The sequence below is a fragment of the Melospiza melodia genome, chromosome 10, assembly GCF_035770615.1.
Source record: "Melospiza melodia melodia isolate bMelMel2 chromosome 10, bMelMel2.pri, whole genome shotgun sequence".
NCBI classification, from domain to species: domain Eukaryota; kingdom Metazoa; phylum Chordata; class Aves; order Passeriformes; family Passerellidae; genus Melospiza; species Melospiza melodia.
The window spans coordinates 23,990,181-24,001,623 of NC_086203.1; the positions used below are offsets into that span (position 1 = coordinate 23,990,181).

General features: G+C 42.3%; 1 protein-coding gene across 1 annotated transcript in view; it reads left to right on the top strand.

Moving 5' to 3' along the window:
* Nucleotides 1-11,443, top strand: part of PTPRG (protein tyrosine phosphatase receptor type G) — a 391,006-nt gene that overhangs the window by 375,047 nt on the left and 4,516 nt on the right. The window contains exons 21-28 of the mRNA XM_063164912.1: nucleotides 501-636; nucleotides 981-1,127; nucleotides 2,979-3,072; nucleotides 4,340-4,416; nucleotides 4,832-4,960; nucleotides 7,201-7,347; nucleotides 8,075-8,217; nucleotides 11,159-11,294. Of these exons, the coding sequence (XP_063020982.1) occupies nucleotides 501-636; nucleotides 981-1,127; nucleotides 2,979-3,072; nucleotides 4,340-4,416; nucleotides 4,832-4,960; nucleotides 7,201-7,347; nucleotides 8,075-8,217; nucleotides 11,159-11,294 (1,009 nt within the window). The remainder of the gene's footprint in view (nucleotides 1-500; nucleotides 637-980; nucleotides 1,128-2,978; nucleotides 3,073-4,339; nucleotides 4,417-4,831; nucleotides 4,961-7,200; nucleotides 7,348-8,074; nucleotides 8,218-11,158; nucleotides 11,295-11,443) is intronic.

An 11,443-nucleotide genomic window follows, 5' to 3' on the forward strand; every position in this document is an offset into this window, starting at 1 on the left:
TCACTTTCATTTCCAGCTCCACTGTGCAGCTTAAGTTTACCTCCAGGCTGAAGGCAGCCAGAGCCATGTCACAGCCTGGAGTGACCCTGGCACTCCAGTATAGCAACAGCTTGGCAAAGGGTGGACCTCTGTATGGCTTCATCCAGCCAACACCTGTAACTGCAGCAGTGGAAACAGGAGCCAAGTGTGAACAGCCAGAGTGTGAAGTTCAGGACCAGAGCAGCCTTATCCTCGTGCTGCTGGCACAGGTGTGATGGCTTGTATTGTGTTCAGCCTCCTCTTGGAGCACAAAAATCCCCACAGAAGGGAGGAATTATATACCTGGTAGTATTTCCAGAAATCCAAAATATTTTGCTGGGAAACTTTAATGTTTGAAGCTAGGAGGAAAATGGAAGCCCATGAACAGGAATATGTGAATATTTGTTTAGTTCTGTTGTAGCTACTTCTGCATTTGCTTTCATCTGTCTGTGTTTCATGGGTTTCTCTTATGTTCTCTGTAGTGCTGGTGTTGGCAGGACTGGTACCTACATTGTGATAGACAGTATGCTGCAGCAGATAAAAGACAAAAGCACAGTTAATGTCCTGGGTTTCCTGAAACATATCAGGACGCAGCGCAACTACCTCGTCCAGACAGAGGTAAAAAATGCACTGGGGTTGAATTTAAAGCCTTGTTCATTTTTATATTGTAATCAGAAGGATGATAGATTTTTCCAATTACTTCCCTGTAAAAATTGATTATATTACTGATATTTTTCTGCACTGGAATATCTCTTTCTTTTTAGACCAGTAACTTCAGATGTTGGTTTTGGCTTATTCAGAGTTGTATTTGCTACATTTATAAATATTTATTCTGAATTTGGCAGTATTTGCATGAGTGGCTTGTTTTGCACACCCTTTCCTTTAGTGTGCACTGCTCCTCAGACAGAGACATCCATTTAGGTTATTCCAAATGTCCACCTGACGTTCTGATGTTTTTCTAGGAGCAGTACATTTTTATTCATGATGCCTTGTTGGAAGCCATCCTTGGGAAGGAGACTGAAGTGTCTGCAAACCAGCTGCACAGTTATGTCAACACCATCCTCATTCCTGGCATAGGGGGGAAGACACGGCTAGAAAAGCAGTTCAAGGTAAGGCTGAACCACTGCCATCCAGAGGCACCTAATGCTCCTACCCCTTTTATATGGCCTGTCTTCACTGTCCATTGTCATGGCTAAGGAACAAACCAGAAAACTTGATCAGCACAGCTCAACATCTTGAGAGGTTCAGTCCTATACAGTCCTAGCTGCACTGCTGGAAATCAGTGCTCATGCTGTTTAGTCAGAGGTGAGAAGAGGGACAGGGACACTGGTTGGGACTGTGCTGCTGGTCTCCCTGTCCCCAAGGGGGCCTGGATGTGCCCAAGTCTGTGGTTAGCTTGGCTGGAAGTCTTTCCCCAAACTGTGGCTCACAAGCATACAAATATGGGGAGAGACAAGAGATGAGGTTCTTTGCACCATCTACTATTTCATCAGTGTAGATAAGGAATTACAAATGTTTTAAGACCAGGAAACACAATATGCCTTTCTCATTGCTAATCATGATGCTTGCTGTGTTTCCTGCTATGTGATAACTGCTTCCTTCCTAGCCAAAGTCATTTTTTTTCCCAGATCTCTTATTTGAAACCTGAGATTTTCTGACTGCACTTTATTTGAATAAATTGTAAAATATTTTGTGAGAGTTTGTATCATAAGGAGACACATGACATCTGTTTTCACAGCTAAACTCACTCAGTTAATAACTACCCAATAACTACCCAAGGAACTGAAGCTGTTAAATTACACCAGGTGCAAAGCTATTCAAAAAATGAATCTGAATTCACTTGTAGGAATCTCAGTATTTCTCCATCACTCAAGACATTCCAGATGCTTAATTACTAAATTAAAGGAACAAGTACAAGAGCACACACAGAAAATGCAGGAGGAGGCAAAGATTTGTTATTTTAAAAAGTGTTGCACTTTTACAAACAATCCTAAATTATATGTATAAATTATATGTTTTCTGATGACTCGTGCCAAAGTTTAAAAACCCTAAGTGCCATTTTCAGAAATTACTTTCTCTGACAACATTGCACAGTTATTTAGAATCCCCATAACTTCTAATGGGGCTTATGCCAGTGCACAGATGAGTGGAGTGCTGTCTTGTTTAGAGTGCATTTCAAACTGGGATGTGACCAGCAACAATTATGAGATCTTAGAGATCTCTCTCTTGTTTCTGTTGCTGCTACAGAGCTGGCAGAAAATAACTTGTGCTCATGGCCCAGTAGAGCAATTTACATTCAACCATCTTAGAGTGAAATGACACTGAGCAACAAGGTGTGAGTGCAGGAGATGTGAAAGCCACCTTTGCTCTCTTTGCTCTGGCAGAGTTTCCTCCTGTACTGGGGGAGTATTCAAATACAAATCTGCCTTTCTTTGTGCCTCTAGGCAGCCCAGAATGAACATGGCAGACCAGAGAATGTAGCCCATGGCCTCAGATCTCAGATGTCAGTGTGGTGGGTTCCCCAAAGGCCTGGCAAAAAAAAGACATTCTGCAGGAATGATCTGGCTATTATTTTGGAAAAAAAAAATAAAATACAATATTAAAGTTTTGTTGCTCTATTTTGGTAGCTTTTATTCCTCAAGACCTGCTTCTGACTAAACATTTCTGAAATTCTGTGAAATATATTCTCAAAGATATAGAAATGTAGTGTTCTGTGAAAATACATGTTGATGTATTTCATATGCAGGATGTTGCAAAGCTGAGAGCTGCAGAGATCTTTTTATCTATTAAACATGTTGTATGAAAAGGATGATTTCCATTGGAAACTTGAGTACTTTAAACAAGTTTTAACAATGCAGTTTATTCTTCTACTAATGCATCTTTGCAGGAGTTGGCAAAGAAACCTCCTCTCTTCATTTAGAGCGCTCTGAGGGCTGACTTACTACTTTATTCTCTTTCAGCTGGTTACACAGTGTAATTCAAAATACGTGGAATGCTTCAGTGCTCAGAAAGACTGCAACAAAGAGAAGAACAGGAACTCATCAGTTGTGCCATGTAAGATCACATCTTTGGTTTGATTACTCCCTAGCATAACTTTTTGTACCGAATTCTCCCGGTGTTATGCATGAAAAGACATAGCCACTAGGAAGGGGAAATGTAATCTTTTGTTCAGCCCAAGCTGTCTTGTCTTTCAGTATTACCCTGATGAAACTGAACAAAAGGTAATAGTTGCAGTGTCAGCCAGATATACTGTCCAAGGGAAATGTTAATTTGAAGTGCTTAAGAATTTGAATAATTAGGTAGGGGATAAATCTATGGAATACTGAGAGATTACTTTGATACCAGCTATCAGCTCTGGTGAGATCTCCCAGAGTGATTGGCACCAGTTGTTTGTAATTCAGCTACTGCACTCAGTTTCTCTGTGTGAGCCACCCCAGATTTAAGGGTATTTAGTGCCTGAGGACACAGTTTCACAGTCATTAAAATGGAATCTGTGTGTGGCTGTCGAACAATATGAACTTGCACCAGACCAAGCATGGGCACAATGTTATCCCCATCACATAACCCAGAGTACAGGGCACAGAGGACAGATGATAGCCAAGCTAGCACAGAGTAATAGTGGCACAGATACAGTCCATCATGAAGTTTGTTAATAAAAAGAGAAGTCATCAGAATGCATCTTAAAAACAGATGGGAACACACTCAAAATAGGCTGTGTGATTTGGCCCTTTGTGTCATGCAGCTGCACTGATTTCAGTCTGGCTTTTGGGGGCTGTCAGAGGGTTTGAGCATGGTGTTGAACCCAGCCCTAAAACAAGGGAAGCCTGGATCTGCAGAAGAGCACCCACTTCTGGGAGGTTCCCCATTAGGGAAGATGTTTGTCTCTGGAAGTTCTCTCACCCTGTGAAAGATGGCAGTGCAGCAGAGTGGTAGGGAAAACAAATCAGCTGGGTTTGTGTGCTGCTGGAGACAAATGGAACACTACACACAAGAATTACCCGAAATCCCCTGTTATCACTGCATATACTGTTATTTGGTAATTCAGCCTGCTGTGAAAATCTTTGCTATAGTAAAATTTGATTCCTGAAATTACTTTGTCCTTGTGGGAATATTGTGCAACATTCTCTTTTATATCCTGTGTTAGCAGGCAGTGCTTTAATGCAGTTAAAGTGCTGGCCTGCTCCTGTGGGAGATAGGAGCTGCACACTGTTTGCTTTGTTAACGGCTGAGAAATTCTTACTTTCTGCATTGTGCCATGATCAGACTTTGATCTTTTTTTTCTCTGTGTTTGTTGTTTGTTTTTTTTTTCTTAATGTTATAGCTGAGCGTGCTAGAGTGGGCTTGGCACCACTGCCTGGAATGAAGGGAACAGATTACATTAATGCCTCTTATATCATGGTGAGGAAGCCAACACCTAATTACAAAGTAAAATCAATTCTAAGGTGCTAAATACCAGATGCCTATAATTGTCTTAATTCTGTATGTAATGGCTGTGTATTAACAGATGAGATTTTAACACCTTCCCCATAATGTAAAGCTATTAACCATGTTTTATTAAAGATTCTTGCCTAAAAAAATTAATTACAAGATGCATTTAGATGGAATCTGTATTTCTGTGAGATATAGTCAAATAGATACTGAGATTTAATGTAAATTAAAGCAGTAGGGACTCTGTAGGATTGAAATGGAGTTAAGAAAATATAGTCTGCGAAAATATTGTGATGTGAAATGAAATAGGGTCCCCAGAAATTAAATCAATGCTTTAAAAGTATGGGAGGCAGTAAGTAACTGTGTGTTTGTTTTGCTGCCAAAGGGCTACTACAGGAGTAACGAGTTCATCATAACCCAACATCCACTGCCACATACAACTAAAGATTTCTGGCGAATGATCTGGGACCACAATGCACAGATCATTGTCATGCTGCCGGACAACCAGAGCCTGGTGAGTTGCCATGTCTCTCCTTGCATGGTGCCACTGTCACAGCCCAGCTGGGCACTGCACAGAGTCACTCATTTGCCTGCTGGGGCTGTTTTGTGGCTGAAAGCAAAGCCAGTTTTTGAGCCACCTACTCAAACTTTGCCATAAGCTGGTTAAAAAAATCAGATAAGTTCAGTGATGTGGGGGCTGTTCTTTTGCTGTTGCCTTTGCACTCACCCGTGGACATCCAGGGCTGCAGGGACCACAGTGCTCACAGATGCTGTCAGCATCTGCAAGGCTCCTGAGGGCTGCCTGGCAGGATGCAAGCACTGTGAGGGTTTGGAGAGGCTGGGGTTATGGTAAAGACTTCGAGAGGAGCAGAAATGCAAGGTAGGGAAAGGAGGATAATTGCTGTGAGCTTAAGGCTCAGGCCGTGCAAGACAAGGAGTGCAAGGCTCCACATGCCATTTTTAATGAAAGTAAGAAGCAAACAAGTATGTTAATTTAAGTGGAAATAATGAGTCAGACAGAGAGATAGAATAAGGAGACACAGGTGAAGTGCTAATCACTACTTCCAGATTTACTAGCACGTCTCAAGAGGGCGTGTTGAAAAGGATTAGGAACTAATCGGTTCGTTTCTTCATGCACGCATCACTGAGGTGAACAGACAATTGTAGCTGAGAGTGGAAGAGAAACCACCTTCATTACAGCAGGAAAATAGCAGTCATGAGGGGCTACTAAAGAGGCAGCAGTCAATATGCTGCTTGTGTGTGGGGATGAAAGGGAGTGCAGCACTGCAAAGAGCACTCAGAGACATTCTATCAGATCAGAAAGTGCTTATGAAATGAAAGTATGTCAGGTGGAAATGAAGGCTGAGCTTGTCTTCACATGTACATGAAATAGCTCTGCAGAACCACAGTGATCAAAGGGTAAAGGTGGAATGCTGGGCTCAGGCACAATGCTTTCACCCTCACCATTCCCAGGTGGAGGTGGCCAGGAAGGCAGTGGCACCTGGCCTTGGCTCAGTGGTCAGTGGGGGGTGTGTGGCTGGTGAGAAGGGGTGGCACAGGATTCAGACAGCACCAAGGTGCTGCATATGCAGTGCCAAAGGACAAGACAATAATGGAAGGTACCTGTATGAGGACCTGTCAGTGGCAGGACAGGTCCCTTGCCTGGCACTCAGCCATATTACTCTGCTTCCCAGTACTTCTGCTTATTTAGGGCAGAACAGTAAGGATGTAAAACCTTAAATCACATGTTCAGAATGAACACTGACAGCACAAATCTCAACAGTATCTTGTGTATCAGAGCTGCAGACCCACAGAAATACATTTGGTTTAAGAGAGATGTACAAGGTCATGGCAGGATGACATCAGTTCATAGTTCATGTTTGCTCATGAGTGAGAGATGGGATGTCCAGAACATGGGTTGGCTCTGTGCATGTGGCCAGGACAATTCTGTGCTCATGCTGCAAGGACATAGACCTTTGAAGCCAGGAGAAGAAACAGACTTTGCATGTAGGTGGTGACAGACCATAATTTCCCTTCTCTGCAGCACATTAGGAATTCAAAGAAGGGCTTTGACAGCTGTTTTAAGGAACAGCTTTGACTTACATCTTCCCAGTCAGACTACTTCAGCATGAATTTCTTCCAGCCTTCCAGTCCCACTGAGGTTTTAGTGTCCCTTCAGTCGAGGTGTTTTGCTGGAGAACTTGCATTAAGTTTAGCCAGTGTGTTTTTCAAGGCTAAGAATATTTGGGTTTTTCTCTTCCACTTCACTCCTCTGCTCACTCCTAAAAAGTCAAGTCTTACATAAGTATCCATCAATCTCCTACCTAGGCCTGGTCCACAAACCTAGAGTTTTGGATTAGACCACAATAAACACAAATTAAAAATAACAAGTCATTCATTTTTAAAGGTCAATGAGTTTTTTCTAAACAAATATCTGACTTTCAAGCAAAACTGTGTAGGCAGGAGGTCATAAAGCCAGGGATACAATACAAAGGTTAAGTATGAGTGAGCTAAGATAACAATTTCCCTGTGAAACCAATTAAAAAGCAGATGTTACCTGTTTCAACACACAAAGGGAGGCTCTGGCAGGTTTGCTGCCTACCCTAATAGTAAATTTGTTTTAGACAGAAGTGTTTTTTAAAGGTCAGTTCCTGATCATCTCTATTTATCAAAGCAATTTTTTGATCCACTGGATTTATCAGTTACACCAAGGTATCTGAAAGGCTGCAGTAGTGTGTTCTTTCATTTCTCCAGGCAGAAGATGAGTTTGTGTACTGGCCAAGTCGTGAGGAATCCATGAACTGTGAGGCCTTTACTGTGACCCTTATCAGCAAAGACAGACTGTGCCTCTCTAATGAAGAGCAAATTATCATCCATGACTTTATCCTTGAAGCTACCCAGGTAAAGTAAATCTTCAAATGTGAGTCTTAGCTTCTCACCAAAATTATATTGATGCCATTTAAATACAGAAGAGGAAGATTCAGAAAATTTTTGAAAAGGATTTACTGTGGATGCATGTTGCTCTCAGGGGAAAGGTATTTTCATTGACTCCTTCTCCCTCTCACATCTTCTACTGCCAGGTAGATTCCTGTAGCTAGTAAGGCTAGTATTAGTAGTATTAACTGTGTGTCTTGCTTGAAAGTGAAGACATGTGATTTTACCAAGGTGTATTGTCTTATTTCTGCTTACAAAATTCGGTATTTATAGTTTAATTGTTTAGGCATCTTAACTAATCATAAAAATGTAAGCTTGATTCTTTTAAACTATAAACCTGCTTCTAGTTTGTTACCTGGATTGCAGCTGGACTTTGCTGCAAGACATTTGTTTGCAAGCCCATTTAAATTTGACTTGCTTGCTCTTGCTTGACTTTTGAGCCATAAGGACTCTGAGAGATGTTTGATATGAGCCCTGAATTTAAATAGAAAATCTTTTATTGATTAAACATTTTGTCAAACTTGCATTATTTTAGGGTGCTCGCTGTTACAGAGATGCTGGAGCTGTGTGTCCTCTGTCTAAGTAAACTGTTTGGAGGAAGAAAGTTTCCCCCCAGTTTGCAGTGAGGCTCTTTGCTCTGTCCCTGTGGTGGATGGCTGAAGGGGAGCTCATGCCAGGCTGGTTTGTGTTGCAGGATGACTACGTGCTGGAAGTTCGCCACTTTCAGTGTCCCAAATGGCCAAACCCCGACGCTCCCATAAGCAGTACCTTTGAACTTATCAATGTAATCAAGGAAGAGGCCTTAACAAGGGATGGCCCCACCATAGTTCATGATGAGTAAGTCATCACTTTTCTCCCATTTATGTGCAGATTTTCACTCAGCTGAAAGACACTTGTTAGGACTGATGTCTATTTCTGCATGGAGTACATGGGGTTTAGTAGTCCAGGGAACAGATTAAGAATATATCAACTTCCAAGGATGAGTTTTCAGTGGGCATCTGAGGCCAAATACATTTTGCTTAGTGTGTTTTTTGTGTTGGTTATAATCTTAGCTTCTTCTGCTCCTGGAAATATTCCAAGCAAATCCAACAACCTGTTTCAGAACCCAGCAGAGCTTTGATTTAGATAAGGCTCTAAGCAGCCTAATGTGGGCTGATGGAAACAAGTTTCAAAACAGCTCAGGCTCCTGTCTACCAGCTCAGGTTTTATGTGCCATGTAAGACAGAACAAGCTTGGCTCAGCTGTGTCTCATGATAAGCAGCAGAAATATCCTGTGACAAAGGGCCTAGGTCTTCTAAAGCAGATTTATTCTTCCTCCTTTTGCTTCCCAAAAATATTCCAAGGGGCTCATAGAGTGCCAAGTGGGAGGGAGAGGGCCCACTGACTCCAGGCCAGCATGCCCCAACACTTGTCTCTTTTGTAGCACATGGTGAGCATTGTCTCACCAGCTATGCTTGAACACCCAGTTATGAAGAGTGCTAAGTACTGCATTGCATATTAATACTTACACACATTACGGAGCTGCAGAATACCATTGCAGTGAGGCTGGAGCCTGGCTCTGACCTGATTTCCTTGGAGGGAAAGAGCACTTCTTGGAGTCATTCTGTGCTTAAAATCCCAAGGAAGCCCAACTTCTGACACTGTTCATGCTGTCCTAAGAGCGAGCACCAAGCCAGCACAAACTCCTGCTCCACCTGCAGCCGCCTGCACTGCAGCCTTTGCCACAGAACAGAATCAGTGAGAATGCCTTGGGAACCTTTGCAGCAGCCTGAGTGCCACGTTCTGGTGTGTCAGTGGTCAGAGCAGGCACTGTGCTGTGCCCCAGGAGGACACTGATACCCACTGGTGCTGCCAGAGCTTTCCCTGCACATCCAGGTGTTGTTGCTGCTGCAGCAGGTTTTTCCCAACTGACTCCTGCAAATGGTGCCCCGGGCTGCAGCAAGTAGTTTTTCTCCACCACCTCCTCCTGCCTTGCTTATGCAGACTTTAAGCTCTGCTGCCTTTCACCAGCACTGATTAATTCCAGCCTGGTTTTAATATTCATGCTTTGGGTAGTCTGAAGTGAAGTTTTGCTGCTCTTGCAGTATTTAAGATTATGTTTTACAAAATTAGAAACATTATTGATTTGGGCATTTCATTGCTAGATGAAAAAAGAAAATCAAAATTGCATTCCAAGCAATGCTGAGTCATTCTTTCTGTACATTGCTTTTTTGGTTTATTTGTCATATTCAATGATTTTATCTGTACGCCTAATACATAATGTGGATTCTGCTTTTAATTGGAGTCTAAGGAAATGTAGCTGAAAATGAAAATTTCCCTTTGCTACATGCAACAGCTATATCACATAATCTACTAATAATTACAACTGCAGATTAATTCCAAATATATGAATTTGCAGATAGCTAAATTTATGTGGTATTTAGGAAGTACACGGTGGGATGAACTTGCTAACATTTTTAAAAGTTCAGAAATTCCATCTTGAGACAGTTGTCAAGATTTTTAAATGTAACTGCCCAAGTGTAGGCAACTATGTAAAGATCTGCTGCATAATTTTCTGCAAGAAAAGTCTTCAGATTGTTGGGATCTGGAAATTACCAGCCCAAGTGAAAATTATGCTATTACACCTTCAGAAGGATTTAGTTGTGTCCTGTCAAGTCCATGCATTGGGCACTTTGTCCACTGTCCCTGTGGGTGAGTCACAGCCATCAGCAGGTGCTGCTGCTTCTCCTCTAGACCTTACATCCAATAGTGCACATCCACTGTGGTTTGAGTAGTTTCCCATTACTAGATGCCTTGATTTCCATGGGATTGCTGTGCAAATCTTAGTGGTAATTTTGCAGTACAAGATGGTATTGCAGCATTTGCTGATTATTTCAGTTTCCATATAAAGTGGCTTAGAGAGCAGGTCAGCACTGGTGACCCCATTTACCAATGGGAACATTTAAACACAGACTTTCTCCAAGTCACAGAGCAGACCCATAGCACAGCCAGGACAGAATTTCAGTCTCCTGAGTACCAGGAGAGCAGAGGAGAGTGGAGGCTCCTCTATGGTGTAGGGTCCTTCATGCTGTGCCTACACCTGCACCTGCAGCCTGAGCACTCCCCAGGCTTGCAGCAGTGAGATTTCCACCTGACCAGTATCTCAAGGGTATCTCGAGGACTGATGTGGGCTCCTGATGAATAACTGCTGCTTGGGGTTTTATTACATGACAATACAGCTCAACTCTTCAAAATCTGAAATGTCTCCTGGGTGCCTGGCCCAGGGATGTTGCCTTTACCAATGAATCAGACCTAGGCAGGACTTTGAGATATGCCCCAGTTACTTGTGAGCACCACAGAGCTGTGTTAGTTTCCTGCAATTGTCAGATGTGGAGGAAGAGGCAAAGTCTCATTTCTTTCTAATCACTCATGTTTTGCTTGAGCTCCCACTAATGAATTTAAAATGCACTCTACTGTAATGCAGATGCTCTCAGCCCATGTGGTGTGGGAGAACTGATTTCAGTGTTACCATCTCCAGGCTGGGTATTTTGGAATGGCTCATGTTCTGCTGCTGATACAGTTCTGTGTTTAATAGAGCAGATACCTGAGATTACTGGTGTGCCATCAAATTTCTTCTATGAATTAAAATGACAAAAAATTAGCCACTATAAAACAAGAATTTAGTAAATACAAAGAGGAACTGCAGTAATGAAATAAGTCTATAACAACACTTTCATGGCTCTGTGTCAGTGCCCTGGTGTGTTTCTGAGTAACCCTTCCTTTTGGTGTGGTTTTCCAGGTATGGAGCAGTGTCAGCAGGAACTCTCTGTGCCCTTACCACTCTGTCTCAGCAGCTGGAGAATGAAAATGCTGTCGATGTGTTCCAGGTGGCAAAGATGATAAATCTTATGCGGCCTGGAGTATTTACAGACATTGTAAGTCTTTTTGAATGGACTATAAATAGATGGTTTACAAGGTTTCCATCTGAGACCAAAAGCATGAACTAAAACATGCATTGTGTATGTTATCAAGCCCCACAGCATCTGCTACCAGGCAGAATTTGCATTTGAACTTTTTTTGTAGT